Consider the following 20,364-nt stretch of genomic DNA (forward strand, 5'->3'; position numbering starts at 1 on the left):
GATCCTACCCGACCCCTTAGTGAGCCCAAAAAAATTCCAACTCTATGCTGGTTCTTGGGTGGACCTCCTCGGGCTTGGGCCTGGGTATCCTCCTTAATGCAGACAATGCTTAGACCTCATGTTGGCTCGGAGTTGTGTCGAGCACGGCAAGTTTTTTTTTCCTTTTGGCCAAGAGGAAGGCATTGATGCTAGTGACTGCGGCCCGCCCCGTTTCCCCAGACCTCAGAATCCATTGAGCACATCTGGGACATCATTGTTCTCGCTCCATCAACAACGCCAGTCTGCTAACACAGACTGTCCAGCGAGTTGGGCGAGCATGCTTTAGTCTCAGGGTCTGGGAGGAAGGAATCCTCAGGGACATCTTGCCAGTCTCATACAAGGGAGCATGCCAGGCGTGTAGGGAGGTAACAGGCACGTGTGAGGCCCCACACACCTACTGGAGCCATCATATTTGGACTTGATTTTAGAATTAATCAAAGTTGGATCAGCCTTGTAGTGTGGTTTTCCACTTTAATTTTTGAGTGTGACTCAATCCAGAACTCATTGGGTTGAATAAAATTTGTATTTCCATTGATCATTTTTTGTGTATATATATATATATATATTATATAATAAATAATATAACTTTTTTCGAGGTAACCGCGGTTCAAATTGGCTGGATAATTACGTCATCCAAAATTCCATGGCCGTCCACAGCCGCTCAGAGTTCAAACACCTCTCTGCTGAATTACAGCTAGTTTTCCGTTTTCCCTCCCCATGAGTTACATTGTGTTGTTTAAGTGTTCCCTTTATTTTTTTGAGCAGTGTATATAGACGTTTTACACTTTCCTCCTGCATGTGTGGCCAAATAAATATAAACAGTCTGGGTATCCCCAGAGATGTATACAGTGCCTTCAGAAAGTATTCATACCCCTTGACTTATTCCACATGTTGTTGTGTTACAGCATGAATTCAAAATGGATGACTTTTTTCCCCCCACACCCATCTACACACAATCTCCCATAATGACACAGTGAAAACATGATTTTAGATTTTTTTTGCACATCTCATTTACATAAGTACAGTTTTCACACCCCTGAGTCAATAGTTTATAAAAGCATCTTTGGAAGCGACTACAGCTGTGAGTCTTTCTGGGTAAGTCTCTATGAGCTTTCCACACCTGGATTTGCCCATTAAGCTCTGTAAAATTGGTTGTTGATCATTTCTCGACAACAATTTTCACGTCTTGCTGTAGATTTTCAAGTAGATTTAAGTTAAAACTAACTCAACCACTCAGGAATAATCACTGTCTTCTTGGTAAGCGACTCCAGTGTAGATTTAGACTGTGTGTTTTAGGTTATTGTCCTGAAAGTGTCTGGAGAGTGGTACTCAGTGATGTGTGACACATTTTTTGTGTGCCTTGTTGCAAACAAGGATGCATGTTTTGGAATATTTGAATTCTGTACAGGCTTCCTTCTTTTTACTGTCAATTATTTTAGTATTGTGGAGTAACTACAATGCTGTTGACCCATCTTCAGTTTTCTCCGATCAAAGTAATTTAAACTAACTATTTTAAAGTCATCACTGGACTCATGGTGAAATCTCTGAGTGGTTTCCTTCCTCTCCAGCAACTGAGTTAGGAAGGACACCTGTATCTTTTTAGTTACCGGGTGTATTGATACACCATGCTCAAAGGGATATACAATGTCAGCTTTTTTAGGGGGCTGGACATCTGCCAGTCCTCGACTCCGCAGGACACACAATACTTGCAGTCTCCCTCAAGCAGTGGCAGAGAGCAACATATTTGTYTCTGCCCATCAACAACTGGACTCATTCCACAGGAGGATGGTGACAGCTTAAAATCGGTGGAATGGTATCAAATACATCAAACCCATGGTTTCCATGTGTTTAACTGCCATTCCATTCACTTCGTTCCAGACATTATTACGAGCCGTCCTCCCCTCGGCAGCCTCCACTTGCCCACTCATTTAGTATCGCTGGACTTGTGGGATGGTGTGCATGCCCAAAGTGAATTGTGTGACATTTGTATAGTGTTTTTCATTGTTTAGTTACTACTATTTGGAGAATTTATTGTGTGGTGTAATACTCTGCAGGTGGCATATGCAATCTACACAGTCCTTTTATATGTATTACTGCTATATTCTGTATCTGTGCCTTGGTGTATTCATTCGGTTTGTGTGTATTCATTACCCGTTTCTGTCCCTTACAGAACCATTCTACTAGCATTCCCATGTACATTGCCATATACCTTTACAAACCATCCCCATGTTCATCTTCTCCTGTGTGTGAATACAGTTCCTGTGTGTGTTAACTCTAGGCTGCTTTATTCCCCTCTAACTGGGGCGGTGTCAGAAACCAGGAATATAAGTAGAGCCGGGTCGCTGTCTTTCGAGAAATGTCAGCTCATCTACCAAAGGGAACAGAGTCAATAAAACCAATTAAAAGAATGTGGTAATTATATACCAAATCCTGCCTCTTCCGCTGAAAAAAATAAAAATAAAGGTCAAACAGACAAAAACCTTCGCTGACCTCCTTTTGCCATTAGTTCTTGTCAGGAACAGAAATAATTTCACTGCACTGCAGGCCATTGCGGATTAATGAAGGGAAGAGCTGTTTACTAAGAGTGAGGCGCACACAACTGCAACATGACAGGTTAAAACAGCAGCCTTCACTTCATTTTATCGCTGGGCATTTGGAAGTGAAAGGTGTGGGTATGAAGGGGGCTCTATATATGTGGTCTGGGATGAGGACAGAGAGAAAAAGGAGAGAAAGAGTGAAGGGAGGGGGGAGGATGGGGAGAAGGGGGGAGAGAGTAAAATAGACGAATAGGATGCGAGGCATAGGATGTACAAACAGTGAAAGCAATGTGATCCAAAGTTATGTGATCTTTCATGAACTAAATTGGCATTATTGCCACACATCCTGCCAATAGAGCCTGACTGAACCGAGAAAGAAAGGATGGAAGAAACAGCAAAAAAGAGCCACTCTTCCAGCTCTTAATCCATCTTTTATATCCAGTCGGAGGAGAGGAATAAGACATGGATTGAATCCAACCAGGGTCAGCAGGCCATGCTGTGTCTGAGAGTCTAGACGCCATCTGGGCCGAGCTCAATCTCACCCAATCTCAATCAACACCATTAACACTCCACCACCATCCACGTCTTTTTGAAACCTTGTCTGATTGGATCGACAGCAGTGCCAGTGCTAGACAATCACACAGGTGCATCAAACGGCAATCCAGGTCACGATTTCTATTACAACAGCACTTAGCTATGAACTCAGGACTAAACAAACACGTCGAGAGAGGTTTACACATACAGAATAGCAGTGGCCGTTACATAATAGGTAATTATGTAAGGGAGCGTGTGCTGTTTATGTGCTCAGAGGAAAGATGGCTTATCGCTTACCACGGGGAGGAGGGAGTAGCGAATGCTGAAGCCAGGCTCGGAGGGGAAGTACTCATCAGATATGAATCTCACCCGGATCTGACCACCTTTGGACATGTAGCTGGCAGGTACCTGGGACCCGCACCAGCGGCCCAGGATGGTGTTCTCAGATGGCTCCTCGATCTCCACAAAATCATACCTGGAAAAAGGCCAAAGAGAAAGAGAGAGACAGAGAAAGAAAAAGAACGAGAGAGAGACAGAGAAAGAAAAAGTGAGAGCTTTGGTGTGTAGTCCCATGAATTCACATTGGAGACGAGACAAAGTTGCCGTGTAATGAAAGCGAACATTTAATGCATATACAGTACCAGTCAAAAGTTTAGACACACCTAATCATTAAAAGGGTTCTTCTTTATTTTTTTTTACAATTTTGTACATTGTAGAATAATAGTAAAGACATCAAAACTATGAAATAACACAGAGTGTAGTATTCAAATAGCCATTACACAGCTTGGGAGGTGTTGGGTCATTGTCCCGTTGAAGAAAAAAAATGATAATCCCACTAAGCGCAAACCAGATGGGATGGCGTATCGCTGCAGAATGCGGTGGTAGCCATGCTGGTTAAGTGTGCCTGGAATTGTGCCTTCTCTTTCATGCTTCACGGTGGGAACCACACATGCAGAGAGCATCCATTCACCTACTTTGCGTCTCACAAAGACACAGCGGTTGGAACCAAAAATCTCAAATTTGGACTCCAGACCAAAGAACACACCGGACTAATGTCCATTGCTCGTGTTCTTATTGGTGTCGTTTAGTAGTGGTTTCTTTGCAGCAAATCGACCTTGAAGTTCTGATTCACGCAGCCTCCTCTGAACAGTTGATGTTGAGATGTGTCTGTTACTTGAACTCTGTGAAGCATTTATTTGGGCTGCAATATGAGGTGCAGTTAACTCTAATGAACTTATCCTCTGCAGCAGAGGTAACTCTGGGTCTTCCTTTCCTGTGGCTGTCCTCATGAGAGCCAGTTTCATCATAGTGCTTGATGGTTGAAGAAACTTAAAGTTCTTGAAATTTTCCGGATTGACTGACCTTAATGTCTTAAAGTAATGATGTGCTGTCATTTCTCTTTGCTTATTTGAGCTGTTCTTGGCATAATATGGACTTGGTCTTTTACCAAACAGGGCTATCTTCTGTATATCACCCCTACCTTGTCACAACACAACTGATTGGCTCAAACGCATTAGGAAGGTAAGAAATTCCACAAATTCACTTTTAACAAGACACACCTGTTAATTGAAATGCATTCCAGGTGACTACCTCATGAAGCTGGTTGAGAGAATGCCAAGCGTGTGCAAAGCTGTCAAGGCAAAGGGTGGCTATTAAGAATCTAAATGTTTCCATATGTGTTATTTCATAGTTTATGTCTTGACAATTATTCTACAATGTAGATTAAAAAAAATAAAAAATAAAGAAAAAGGTGTGTCCAAACTTTTGACTGGTACTGTACGTTACACACAAAACTGGGAATAGCTGTGTCGATCTAAAGGGGTTTTATGGTTCCTTCACTGAAGCTGGGTGTTTCCTTAGCCATGTAGCACAATCCTATTTCATAAATTGCCTGTGACTGCTTCAAATCAAATCTTATTTGTCACATGCGCCGAATACAACAGGTGTAGTAGACCTTACAGTGAAATGCTGACTTACAGGCCCTTAAACAATGCAGTGAAGAAAATACCCTCCCCCCCAAAAAAAGAGTAAGAGATAAGAATAGCAAATAATTAAAAGAGCAGCAGTAAATAAAATAGCGGGGCTATATACAGGGGGTATCGGTACAGAGTCAATGTGCAGGGGCACTGGTGTCGAGGTAATATGTACATGTAGGTAGAGTTATTAAGGTGACTATGCATAGATAATAACAGATTAGCAGCAGCGTAGAAGGGAGGGGGTGCGAGCAGTTGCCATACCAGGCAGTGATGCAACCCGTCAACATGCTCGCCCATGGTGCAGCTGTAGAACCTTTTGAAGATCTGAGGACCCATGCCAAAACTTTTCAGTCTCCTGAGGGGGAATAGGTTTTGTAGTGCACTCTTCACAACGGTCTTGGTGTTCTTGGACCATGTTAGTTTGTTGGAACTTGAAGCTCTCAACCTGCTCCACTACAGCCCCATTGATGAGAATGGGGGCGTGCTCGGTCTGTCTTTTACTTTAGTCCACAATCATCTCCTTTGTCTTGATCACGCTGAGGGAGAGGTTGTTGTCCTACCCCACACGGACAGGTCTCTGACCCCCTCCCTATAGGCTGTCTCATCGTTGTCGGTGATCAGACCTACCACTGTTGTGTCATCAGCAAACTTGATGGTGTTGGAGTCGTGCCTGGCATTGCAGTGATGAGTGAACAGAGAGTACAGGAGAGGACTGAGCACTCACCCCTGAGGGGCCCCTGTGTTGAGGATCAGCGTGGCGGATGTGTTGCTACCTACCCTTACCAACTGGGGGTGGCCCGTCAGGAAGTCCAGGATCCAGTTGCAAAGGGAGGTGTTTAATCCCAGGGACCTTAGCTTAGTGATGAGCTTTGAGGGCACTATGGTGTTGAACGCTGAGCTGTAGTCAATGAACAGCATTCTCACATAGGTGTTCCTTTTGTCCAGGTGTGAAAGGGCAGTGTGGAGTGCAATAGAGATTGTATCATCTGTGGATCTGTTGGTGCATTATGCAAATTGGAGTGGGTCTAGGGTTTCTGGGATAATAGTGTTGATGTGAGCCATGATCAGCCATGATCAGCCTTTCAAAGCATTTCATGCCTTCAGACGTGAGTGCTACGGGTCGGTAGTCATGTAGGCAGGTTACCTTAGTGTTCTTCGGCACAGGGACTATGGTGGTCTGCTTGAAACACGTTGGTATTACAGACTCAGGGACAGGTTGAAAATGTCAGTGAAGACACTTGCCAGTTGGTCAACCCATGCTCGCAGTACATGTCCTGGAAATCTGTCTGGCCCTGCGGCCTTGTGAATGTTGACCTGTTTAAAGGTCTTACATCGGCTGCGGAGAGCGTGATCACAGTCATCCGGAACAGCTGGTGGTCTCATGCATGTTTCAATGTTACTTGCCTCGATGTGAGCATAGAAGTTATTTAGCTCGTCTGGTAGCCTCGTGTCACTGGGCAGCTCTCGGCTGTGCTTCCATTTGTAGTGTGTAATAGTTTGCAAGCCCTGCCACATCCGAGTGTTGGAGCCGGTGTAGTACGATTCGATCTTAGTCCTGGATTGCCGCTTCGCCTGTTTGATGGTTCGTCGGAGGGCATAGCGGCATTTCTTATTAGCTTCCGGGTTAGAGTCTCGCTCCTTGAAAGCGGCAGCCCTACCCTTTAGCTCAGAGCGAATGTTGCCTGTAATCCATGGCTTCTGGTTGGGGTATGTACGTACAGTCAATGAGGGGACGACGTCCTCAATGCACTTATTGATAAAGCCAGTGTCTGATGTGGTGTACTCCTCAATGCCATCAGAAGAATCCCGGAACATATTCCAGTCTGTGCTAGCAAAACATTCCTGTAGTTTAGCATCTGCTTCATCTGGTGCTTCCTGCTATCATTTTGCTTGTAAGCATTTGCAAAATGGAGGGTGAGGGAGAGCTTTGTACGTGTCTCTGTGTGTGGAGTAAAGGTGGTCTAGAATTTTTCCCCCTCTGGTTGCACATTTAACATGCTGATAGAAATTAGGGTCAAACTCACTGCATTAAAATCCACAGCCACTAGGAGCGCCGCCTCTGGATGAGCGTTTTCCTGTTTGCTTATGGCGGTATACAGCTCATTGAGTGCCAGCATCGGTCTGTGGTGGTGTGTAGACAGCTACAAAAAATACAGATAAACTCTCTAGGTTGATAGTGTGGTCTACAGCATATGAGATACTGTACCTCAGGCGAGAAAAACCTTGCGACTTCCTTAGATATTGTGCACCAGCTGTTGTTTACATATATGCATAGGCCCCCGCACCGTGTCTTACCAGAAGTTGCTGTTCTATCCTGTCGATAGTGTACAACCCGCCAGCTATATTTTCTTAATGTTGTCGTTCAGCAACAACTCGGTGAAACATAAGATATTACAGTTTTTAATGTCTCATTGGTAGGATATGTGTACGTTCAATTTTACAGCGATTTAACGTTAGCTAGCAGGACGGAAGGCAAAGGCAGATTAGCTACTCATCACCTGATCCTCACAAGGCACCCTGATCTTTTTCTGCAAAATCTCGGTTTCCTTCTCCAGCGAATGATGGGGATCTGGGACTGGTCGGGTGTCTGTAGTATATCCCCCCCGTACCGACTCATTGAAGAAAAACTGTCTAATCTAAGGGGAGTAATCGCAGTTCTGATGTCCAGAAGCTCTTTTCAGTAGCAGCAACATTTACCTAGAACTAACGCTGCAGATAGCAATACTGAGTGATTTGAAAAGTCATAGTCAATCAATAATATAATTATTTTAGCAAAAAATGTTATCTTTAATTTTCAATCTGTAGAAGCTATGAGAATAGAAAGGTTCAGTACTTTTGTGAAGCATGACAGCACAGTTGAAAAATATATGGCAAATAGAAATCCAAAATGGATGGTGTTAAGAGATAAATGGGAGGGGTTGAATGGAGCTGAAGGGTGGGACTAATAACAACAAAATAACCAATGTAAAGCATACGGGGTGTGTAAAATGTATATAGGTTCAGAAATGTTGTGAAATAGCAGTTACAAATAGAATGGATGGACATCAGAAATAGAGGAAGGACTAAAAACAAACAAAATATAACTATTGTAAAATAGATTGTGTCTGTAAAATGTGTATAATACAGATGAACTGAGGGTAGAAGCCTAAGTGTTATTGTTTATTAGTTTCCTCCAATCGGGGGGAAACTAATAAAGGAATAATAAAGGTATATTCAAGAATAATAAAGGTATAAAAAAAAAAAAAATATATATATATATATATATATATATATATATATATATATATATATATATATATATATATATATATATATATATATATATATATATATATATATGCAATATCAAAGCTGATCCACCCCTCAATTTTTTATAATAAATTATATTTAAAAAAATATATATATATTATGTACAAACAAGTTACGAACAACGCAAAAAAAATATAGCATGGTTGGTTATGAGCCGATAAGACAGCAGCCATTCCCTCCGGCGCCATCTTGATTATTGTGAAGTCAGCTTTGTCCCTCTCGAGCCCTAATACAACCCCACTGAGCTGCATCTGCCCTACACGGCCCCCTCTTGTTTTCACTTTCCTCCCCTCCCGCCCATCCATCCAGTTCCCCCTCTGAGGAGAAGGAGCTATGCTATCACTGAACGGTTTCGAACGGTGGGGACTAATGCTCACAGTGTCTCCGCGGGGAGCAATGGGTGGCTCCACAATTTAGTGTCGATATTGAATTAAGAAAAGAGCTGAGCATTTCCTGTGTAATCGTTCAGCGATCAACCTGAGGTGGGTTGGGGAGGAGTGGCATTAGCAGCAGTCGCCTTCGGTTAGCGATAATGGGCCTGACGCAGACAAGCCTATTAGGCTAATGCTAAATGCTGTAATCACATACAGTGCAGTGAAAAAGTATTTGCCCCCTTTCTGATTATCTCTATTTTTGAATATATTTGACATGGATTGTGATCAGATCTTCAATCAAAACCTAATAATATACTGAACAAAAGAGCTGATCAGGCTGTTGATTGTGGCCTGTGGAATGTTGTCCCACTCCTCTTCAATGGCTATGCGAAGTTGTTCAATATTGGTGGGAACCGGAATACGCTGTCGTACACTCCGATCCAGAGCATCCCAAACATGCTCAATGGGTGACATGTCTGGTGAGTATATAGGTCATGGAAGAACTGGGACATTTTCAGCTTCCAGGAATTGTGTACAGATTCTGGCGACATTGGGCCGTGCATTATCATGCTGAAAATTAAGGTGATTACAGGGGATAAATGGCATGACAATGGGTCACTGAATCTCGTCACGGTATCCCTGTGCATTCAAATTGCCATCGCTAAAATTACATTGTTTTCGTYGTCCGTAGCTTATACCTAACCATACCATAACCCCACTGCCACCACCGGGCACTCTGTTCACAACGTTGACATCAGCATACCCCTCACCCACAGAATGCCATAAACATGGTTTGCGGTTGTGAGGCAGGTTGGACGTACTGCCAAATTCTCTAACGGCTTATAGTAGGGCAGGTATTCCCAAACAGGGGTACGCCAAATAAAAATGCGATTCACATTTTTTACTTCACATTTTCAAACAGTCCATTTATATTTTCCAACGGGGCTATACATTTGGGTGAGTTTTTGTTCCTTGCCTGAGTAGCCTCGTTTCAAATGTTGAATTTTATTTTTGACCATCTAGTCTTCAGCGAAATAACAACACAATGTCATATTCAGGTAGCCTCATCAAATAATTAAACATCCAATCACATTAACCGTTACTCTCTCACGGGAAATCCACTAACGGCCGTATGTAGCTAAACAAAGCTTCTGCTATTCCGTTTGCTAAAAAATTTATTAAATGGTAAAAAAAAGTAAGGTCCGCATCCATAGACACATAACAGCTTTACTGGTAGTACTGCTACTACCAGCAGTACTACAACTGCACCTGTCAACGTCACAAGTTGTTCTGCTTCCACGAGCACATCCAATGCTAGCATCAGTAATTCTACATTTGTTGTTAGCCCAGCTAGCATGGACACTGACAGTTGTGAATCTAATGCAGCCGAAGAGCTACTGCCCCCTTACCCGGGAAAGCACCGAACAGACAGGGACGTTGGACCATTTAAGAGACGCATATCTGATGAGAACTACATTAATTTGGGGTTCACTTATATTGGGAGTAGTGCCTTTCCTCAGCCACAGTGTGTTATATGTGCGAAAGTACTAATCTCACAACTCACTCTTGCACAGTCATTTAGAACGAAAACATGCCAATTTGCAAAAATAAGCCACGGGAGCTTTTTGAGCGAGAATTAAGACGCCTTTCGAGTAGTAAGACATGTATAAAAGCAACAGATACCATTAATAAGAAGGGTCTAGAAGTGTCTGATATGGTGAGCTACTGAGTAGCTAGGACAGGCAAGCCCCATACTTCTAATTCTTCCTGCTGCCGCGGATATGGGTGGGACAATGCTGGGGGAAAAGGCCCAAAAAAACTATTTAAACAATGCCTTCATCAAATAACACTGTTTCACTATGCATAAGTGACATGACAGGAGATGGTTTGAAACAATTACTGCTTCGCATACAAGCCAGTGAATTGTATGCGTTACAGCTGGATGAGTCGGACGTGGCGGGCCTGGCACAGATCCTGGAATATGTCCGTTCCGTTTATGGGGGGGGGGGTCAATTAAGGAAGACATCCTCTTCTGCAAACCACTGGAAACCCGGACATCAGGAGAGGATAATTTTGAAGTACTGGACAGCTTTGTGATATCAAATGGACTTTAGTGGTCAAGATGTGTTGGTATCTGTACTGATGGCACAAATGCCATAACAGGGAGACATAGTGGAGTGGTAACGCGCGTGCAAGCAGTTGCTCCCGACGCCACTTGGGTACACTGCAGCATCCACCGAGAGAGGCTCTTGCTGCCCAGGCAATGCCTGACAGCTTGAAAAGACATTGGACACTACAGTGAAAATTGTTAACTTTGTAAAAGTAAGGCCCCTGAACTCTCGTGTATTTTCTGCACTATGCAATGATATGGGCAGCGACCATATAACCAGCGCACTTCTGTATGTTGTAAAAGAGTTACCAAGGGGCATAGTATTGACATGTTTTTTTTTTTTAATTGAGAGACGAGCTTAAAGTTCTTTTATTGACCATCATTTTCACTTGTCTGACCGCTTGCATGATGACGAGTTTCTCACATGACTGGATTACAGGTACTCTCCACAACTATATTAATGTGCAGGACAAAATTGAGGCCATGATTAAGAAGTTGAAGCTCTTCTCTGTCTGCATTAAAACTTCTTCAGGCTAGGGTCTATTTTTCTCCACTTCCTGTCTGACTGACATGCTCAAAGTAAACTGCCTGTTACTCAGGCCCTGAAGCCAGGATATGCATATAATTGGTACCATTGGATAGAAATAGAGGTCAACCGACTATGATTTTTTCAACGCCGATACCGATTATTGGACCAAAAAAAGCCAATACCGATTAAATCGTCCGATTATTATATATGTGTAATAATGACAATTATAACAATACTGAATGAACAATGAACACTTATTTTAACGTAATATAATACATCAAAATCAATTTAGTCTCAAATAAATAATGAAACATGTTCAATTTGGTTTAAAAAATGCAAATATAAAGTGTTGGTGGAGAAAGTAAAAGTGCAATATGTGCCATGTAAAAAATGTAACGTTTAAGTTCCTTGCTCAGAACATGAGAACATATGAAAGCTGGTGGTTTCTTTTAACATGAGTCTTTAATATTCCCAGGTAAGAAGAAGTTTTAGGTAGTAATTATTATTAGGACTATACCGTTTGTATTTCATATACCTTTGACTATTGGATGTTCTAATAGGTACTTTAGTATTGCCAGCCTAATCTCAGGAGTTGATAGACTTGAGGTCATAAACAGCACAATGCTTGAAGCATTGCGAAGAGCTGCTGGCAAACGCAGGAAAGTGCTGTTTGAATGAATGCTTACGAGCCTGCTGCTGCCTACCACCACTCAGTCAGACTGCTCTATCAAATCATAGACTTAATTATAATATAATAATACACAGAAATACCAGCGTTACGTCATTAATATGGTCAAATCCGGGAACTAATATTTCGAAAACAAAACGTTTAYTCTTTCAGTGAAATACGGAACCGTTACGTATTTTATCTAACGGTATTTTATCTAAGTCTAAATATTGCTGTTACATTGCACAACCTTCAATGTTTTGACATAATTACGTAAAATTCTGGCAAATTAGTTCGCAACGAGCCAGGCGGCCCAACTGTTGCATATACCCTGACTCTGCGTGCAATGAACGCAAGAGAAGTGACACAATTTCCCTAGTTAATATTGCCTGCTAACATGGATTTCTTTTAACTAAATATGCAGGTTTAAAAAAATATACTTCTGTGTATTGATTTTAAGGCATTGATGTTTATGGTTAGGTACATTCGTGCAACGATTGTGCTTTTTTTTGCAAAAGCGCTTTTGTTAAATGATCTACCGTTTGGCGAAGTTGGCTGTCTTTGTTAGGAAGAAATTATCCTCACACAGTTCGCAACGAGCCAGGCGACCCGAACTGCTGCATATTCCCTGACTCTGTTGCACAGAACGCAAGAGAAGTGACACAATTTCCCTAGTTAAAAGAAATTCATGTTAACTTCTTGCCACACAGATCCCTTTTACAGGATCATTTTTGTAAACAACCGCTGAATTGGCAGCGCGCCAAATTCAAAAATAATACTACAAATATTTATAATCATGGAATCACAAGCGAAATATACCAAAACACAGCTTAGCTTGTTGTTAATCCACCTATCGTGTCAGATTTTGAAAATATGCTTTACAGCGAAAGCAATCCAAGCGTTTGTGAGTGTATCAATCACTGCTAGAAAAGCTAGCCTTAAATTAGCTTGGTCACGAAAGTCAGAAAAGCAATAAAATGAATCGCTTACCTTTGATAATCTTCGGATGTTTGTACTCACGAGACTCCCAGTTACACAATAAATGTTATTTTTGTTCGATAAAGATTAGTTTTATAACCAGAAATCGCCATTTGGTTTGCGCGTTATGTTCAGAAAACCACAAGTTCGTTCTGGTACTGAAGGGCAGACGAAAATTCCAAAAAGTATCCGCAATGTTCGTAGAAACATGTCAAAGTTTTTTTTATAATCAATCCTCAGGTTGTTTTTAACATACATAATCGATCATATTTCAACCAGACGGTAAACTGTTTAATTCTACAGAGACAGAAAATGTCGAGCCAAATCTCTCCTGCGCAGGAACCAATCAAAGGACACCTGGTCATCCACTGACGCGTTTTGATAAATCTCGCTCATTTTTAAAAATAAAAGCTTGAAACTATGTCTAAAGCCTGGTCACAGCCTGAGGAAGCCATTGGAAARGAAATCTGGTTGATACACCTTTAAATGGAGGGGCAAGCAATGGAACAAGGATTCATATTTTTTTTTTAAGCACTTCCGGGTTGGAGTTCCTCAGGTTATCGCCTGCAAAATCAGTTCTGTTATACTCACAGACAATATTTTGACAGTTTTGGAAACTTTAGAGTGTTTTCTATCCCAATCTGTCAATGATATGCATGTTCTAATATCTGAGCCTGAGAAATAGTCTGTTTTCCTTGGGAACGTTTTTTTTCCAAATATAAAAGTTCTGCCCTCTAGCTTCAAGAAAATTATGGATACTAATTTGAATTGCGCAATTACGCAACTACTTCCCCGAAACGGATGACAAACTGGATTCGTTATCCCTTTCATGCCCTGCCTCCAGTCCACTTACCGATGTCTGAACAAGAGAAATTGCAACAAGCGGTTCTGTGAAAATTTTATTTAAATCAGAAGCCACTGCCAGGTTTCTGGATTGGGCTGCGCTCAGAGTATCCTGCCTTGGCAAATTGCGCTGTTAAGACACTGATCCCCTTTGCAACTACGTACCTATGTGAGAGTGGATTCTCGGCCCTCACTAGCAGGAAAACTAAATACAGGCACAGACTATGTGGTAAATTATTTAAGACTAAGACTCTCCAATACAACCCAACATTGCAGAGTTATGAGCATCTTTTCATGCACACCATTCTCATTAACCTGTGGTGAGTTATTTGTTCATCTAAAATTGTGAATAAGGTTTTATATGTAAGATGGTTAAATAAAGAGAAAAATTATTGATTATTATTATATTATTATTTGTGCCCTGGTCCTATAAGAGCTCTTTGTCACTTCCCACAAGCCGGGTTGTGACAAAAACGGGACTATAAAAAGTGTGGGAACCACTGTAGGTTGAGAAATTAACATTACATTCTCTGGCAACAGCTCTGGTGGACATTCAGTCAGCATGCCAATTGCACCCTCCCTCAACTTGAGAAATCTGTGGCATTGTGTCGTGACACAAAACAGCACATTTTAGAGTGGACTTTATTTTCCCCAGCACAAGATGCACCTGTGTAATGATCATGCTGTTTAATCAGCTTATTGATATGCCACACTTATCAGGTGGATGGATTATCTTGGCAAAAGGAGAAAATGCTCATTAACAGGGATGTAAACAAATTTGTGTACAACATTTGAGAGAAATACGCGTTTTGTGCATTTTGTTAACATTTCTGCAATCTTATTTCAGCAGATGAAACATGGGAACATCACTTTACATGTTGTGTTTATATTTTTGTTCGGRGTAGATAAAGGGAACCTGATTGAACAAATAAACATTTTATACCCATTTCATTAATTTAATAAACAAAGTTATGCAACATCCTGTAATTGCCTTACATTAAACTGGTTGTGCCACCTTTAGCTGCAATGACTGCAACCAAATGCTTACTGTAGTTCTTTATCAGTCTCTCACATCACTGTGGAGGAATTTTAGCTCACTTTTCCATGCAGAACTGCTTTAACACAGCGACATGTGTGGGTTTTTGAACATTAACTGCTCGTTTCAGGGCCTGCCACAACATCTCAATCTGATTTAGGTCTGGACTTTGACTAGGTCATTCCAAAACATTACATTTGTTGCTTTTCAGCCATTTGATGTAGATTTGCTTCTGTGTTTTGGATCATTGTCTGCATGACCCAGCTACGCTTCAGCTCACGGACGGACGGCCTGACATGCGACTGTAGAATGCTCTGATACAGAGCAGAATTCATGGTTACTTCAATGATGGCAAGTTGTCCATCACAATACCACCACCATGCAGGGGTGGAAAAAGTACTCAAATTGTCATACTTGAGTAAAAGTAAAGATAGCTTAACTTCTCTAGGGTAGGGGGCAGCATTTTCACGTTTGGATGAAAAGCATACTCAAATTCAACTGCCAGCTACTCATCCCCAGAAGATAAGATACGCATATTGTTATTAGATGTGGATAGAAAACACTCTGAAGTTTCCAAAACTGTTTGAATCATGTCTGTGACTATAACAGAACTTATTTAGCAGGCGAAACCCCGAGGACAAACCATTCAGATTTGTTTGTTGTTGAGGTCACTCTCTTTTCAATGAAGTTTCATTGGGAAACCAGATTTCTAAGCGACCTGCTTGCAGTTCCTACGGCTTCCACTGGATGTCAACAGTCCTGAGAAATTGGTTGAGGTTATTCCTTTGTGTAATGAAGAAGTACAGCCACCTTGAACGAGAGTCACACAACGTGTCAGGTTTGTTAGAGGTGCGAGACCAGAAAGCATGCTACACATTGTTTTCCTCCGGTATTGAACACAGATCATCCCATCCTCAATTTGATCAATTATTAACGTTAAATACCTAAAGTTGTATTACAAAAGTAGTTTGAAATTCTTTGGCAACGTTTACAGGTAACCTTTGAGATATTTTGTCGTCACGTTTGAGCAAGTTGGAACCTGTGTTTTTCTGGATCAAACACGCCAAATAAATTGACATTTTGGAGATATATATATCGACGGAATTAATCGAACTAAAAAGACCATTTGTGATGTTTATAGGACATATTGGAGTGCCAACAACAGAATCTCGTCAAAGGCATGAATTATATTTTTATTTCTGCGTTGTGTCGCGCCTGCAGGGTTGAAATATGCGTATCTCTTTGGTTTACTATTGTGCTATCCTCAGATAATTGCATCGTACGCTTTCGCCGAAAAGCCTATTTGAATTCTGACATGTTGGCTGGATTCACAACCAGTGTAGCTTTAATTTGGTATTTTTCATGTGTGATTTAATGAAAGTTTGATTTTATAGTAATTTTTCATAGTTAATTTTAATTTGGCGCTCTGCATTTTCTCAGGCTTTTGGCCAAGTGAGACAGTAGCGTCCCGTCTAAACTCCGATTTTTGTATATAATTATGAACTTTACCGAACAAAACATACATGTATTATGTAACATGAAGTCCTATGAGTGTCATCTGATGAAGATCAAAGGTTAGTGATTAATTGTATCTCTATTTCTGCTTTTTGTTACTGCTCTCTTTGGCTGGAAAAATGGCTGTCTTTTTCTGTGACTTGGTTCATACATAACATAATCGTTTGGTGTGCTTTCGTCGTAAAACCTTTTTGAAATCGGACACTGGCTGGATTTACAACAAGTGTATCTTTAAAATGGTGTAAAATACTAGTATGTTGGAGGAATTAAAATTATGGGATTTCTGTTTTGAATTTGGCACCCTGCAGTTTCACTGGCTGTTGACGAGGTGGGACGCTACCGTCCCACATACCCTAGAGAAGTTAATAGAAAATTCTTGAGTAAAAGTGAAAGTCACCCATGTAAAATTCTTGAGTAAAAGTCAAAGTATTTTAAATCTAATTTTATCAAAAGTAAAACACTTGAAATTCCTTACAGGATATTAAGAAAACCCGACGGCAACATTTTCTTTTTTTTAATAAAAATGTACGGATAGCCAGGGGCCCACTAACACACGGACATAATTTACTAACGAAACATGTGTGTTTATTTAGTCCACCAGATCAGAGGCAGTTTGGATGACAATGGATTTGACAATGTTCCTGTCCTGCTGAGCGCACAAAATATAACAAATACTTTTGGGTGTCAGGGAAAATGTAAAATATATTTTCTTTCAGAATGTAGAGAAGGTAGTCAAAAATATAACGAACAAATACCCCCAAAAACCACATCGCTAAAGGTTGCTGAGTTAAAGCAGTTCTGCATGGAAGAGTGGCCCGAAATTCCTCCACAGTGATGTTAGAGACTGGTCAACAACTACAGGAAGTGTTTGGTCACTGCAGCTAAATGGTGGCACAACCAGTTATTGAGTGTAGGGGGGAAATACTTTTCCATACAGGGGCATTGGGTGTTACTTCATTCATTTAATAAACAAGTTATGCATGTATACATTTGTTATTTGATCACTCAGTTTCCTTTTCTAATATTAGGTTTTGGTTGAAGATCTGATAACATTTAATGTCACAAATTATCAGAAATATAGAAAATCAACAAAAAAAAAAGGGGGCAAATACTTTTTCATGGCACTAAGTCTTTTGTTGAGCTGTGGTTTAACTTTTTAATTAAGCCTGTGCTCATTAGCGAATGCATAGTGTTCCACTTACAACGATGCCTCTTGGCGCCTCAAAACAGTTACTTTGCGTATACCTTGTACAACATTTTTTGTATTACAGATGATTCAAACGCAATCATCAGTACTTCACTTGGGATTACATTACCACTTTGAGGAGTTGAGTAGAAAGGAAAAAAAACAACAACAAAAACAGGAGAAATGTGCATCTGTGATTGTGTGTTGAATAATGTATTGCGGCGTAATAGGTTTTGTTGGCCGATTTTGTTCACGTGAAATGTCAGAATAATAGTAGAGAGAATTATTTATTTCAGCTTTTACTTCTTTCATCACATTCCCAGTGGGTCAGAAGTTTACATACACTCAATTAGTATTTGGTAGCATTGCCTTTAAATTATTTTACTTCGGTCAAAGGTTTCAGGTAGCCTTCCACAAGCTTCCCACAATAAGTTGGGGGTATTTTGGCCCTTTCCTCCTGACAGAGCTGGTGTAACTGAGTCAGGATTGTAGATCTCCTTGCTCGCACACAATTTTTCAGTTCTGCCCACAAATTCTCCATGGCATTGAGGTCAGGGCTTTGTGATGGCCTCTCCAATACCTTGACTTTGTTATCCTTAAGCCATTTTGCCACAACTTTGGAAGTATGCTTGGGGTCATTGTCCATTTGTAAGACCCGTTTGCGACCAAGCTTTAACTTCCTGACTGATGTCTTGAAATGTTGCTCCAATATATCCACATACTTTTCCTTTCTCATGATGCCATCTATTTTGTGAAGTGCACCAGTCCCTCCTGCAGCAAAACACCCCCACAACATGATGCTGCCACCTGTGCTTCACGGTTGGGATGGTGTTCTTCGGCTTGCAAGCATCCTCCCTTTTCCCCCAAACATAACAATGGTCATTATGGCCAAACAGTTCTATATTTGTTTCATCAAACCAGAGGACATTTCTCAAAAAAGTACAATCTTTGTCCCCATGTGCAGTTGCAAAGCGTAGTGTGGATTTTTCATGGCGGTTTTGGAGCAGTGGCTTCTTCCTTGCTGAGCGTCCTTTCAGGTTATGTCGATATAGGACTCATTTTACTGTGGATATAGATACTTTTGTACCTGTTTCCTCCAGCATCTTCACAAGGTCCTTTGCTGTTGTTCTGGGAATGATTTGCACTTTTCGCACCAAAGTACATTCATCTCAAGGAGACACAATGCGTCTCCTTCCTGAGCGGTGTGACGGCTGCGTGGTCCCATGGTGTTTATACTTGCGTACTATTGGTTGCACAGATGAACGTGGTACCTTCAGGCATTTGGAAATTGCTCCCAAGGCTGAACCAGACTTGTGGAGGTCTACAATATTTTTCTGAGGTCTTGGCTGATATCTTTTGATTTTCCCATGATGTCAAGCAAAGAGGCAGAGTTTGAAGGTAGGCCTTGAAATACATCCACAGGTACACCTCCAATTGACTCAATGTCAATTAGCCTATCAGAAGCTTCTAAAGCCATGACATCATTTTCTGGAATTGTCCAAGCTGTTTAAAGGCACAGTCAACTTAGTATAATGTAAACTTCTGACCCACTGGAATTGTGATAGTGAATTACAAGTGAAATAATCTGTATGTAAACAATTGTTGGAAAAATTACTTAGATGTCCTAACCGACTTGCCAAAACTATAGTTTGTTAACAAGAAATTTGTGGAGTGGTTGAAAAACAAGTTTTAATGACTCCAACCTAAGTGTATGTAAACTTCCAACTTCAACTGTATGTTGACTATGACATGGTGTGTAGCAGTAAGTGGTCATGATCTGAAGGTTTGGCTTGGAAAGGTTTTTTCGCCTGGTAATAGACAAGTCCACAAGCGAAGGGAAAAGGTGAAAAAAGGAGAGCATAGATAGTTTTAAGAATAAATTATATAACGAGCAAAGTGATCATGCTGTTTTTTATGTGGCTGCTTTTATGTGGCTGCTATGAAAGTGAACTGTGTTTGCGTTTGATCAGAGGTGTATTCATTCCGCCGATTCTGCTTAAATTATTTTCTTAAACGGAAGCAAACAGAACGAAATGGGGATAAACATACCTGCATTTGTCCAATTGAAACTCTCATTTGCAACTGGTGGACTAATAATTACACCCTAGATCAGCTAGATGGGCTCCCGAGTGGCGCAGCAGTCTAAGGCACTGCATCTCAGTGCTTGAGGCGCCAGTACAGTCCCTGGTTCGAATTCAGGCTGTATCACATCCGGCCGTGATTGGGAGTCCCATAGGGCGGCGCACAATTGGCCCAGCGTCGTCCAGGTTTGGCCGGGGTAAGCCGTCATTGTAAATAAGAATTTGTTCTTAACTGACTTGCCTAGTTAAAGGGTAAATAAAACATTTAAAAATAATAAAAGATGCAGGCAAGCGTGTGCAAGGCAATATGTTTCACTGTCACCTTGATTACAAAAAAACTCAACAAGTGCACCTACGTTGTAAACTTTCATTCATAGGCTAGGCTGCAGTAACCTCATCATGGGTGTAGGAAAATTTTTACTCTCATGTAGTAGTCTAAACCTATCGATGTTACATTGAGCTAGGGGAATGGAAAATGAATGACTGTCATCAAATATGCTGTAATGGAAATAAGGCCATGCTCATTAGAAAAAATTATCGGCACTGATTAGCAGTCAATATTCAGCCTTTCCTGACACGGTTTAGATGACTGAAGCAGGACGGTGCACTCTAGGATCAAATCGCTGACACCCCCCACGGTGGCAGATGGM

The 20,364-nt window shown here is 41.1% G+C and overlaps 1 protein-coding gene across 1 annotated transcript in view; it reads right to left on the reverse strand.

Moving 5' to 3' along the window:
- LOC111967581 (platelet-derived growth factor C) overlaps positions 1-20,364 on the reverse strand; it is a 97,036-nt gene that overhangs the window by 22,721 nt on the left and 53,951 nt on the right. Inside the window, exon 3 of the mRNA XM_023992706.2 lies at positions 3,408-3,585. Within this exon, the coding sequence (XP_023848474.1) occupies positions 3,408-3,585 (178 nt within the window). The remainder of the gene's footprint in view (positions 1-3,407; positions 3,586-20,364) is intronic.

Source organism: Salvelinus sp. IW2-2015, linkage group LG8, assembly GCF_002910315.2.
Source record: "Salvelinus sp. IW2-2015 linkage group LG8, ASM291031v2, whole genome shotgun sequence".
Lineage (NCBI taxonomy): Eukaryota > Metazoa > Chordata > Actinopteri > Salmoniformes > Salmonidae > Salvelinus > Salvelinus sp. IW2-2015.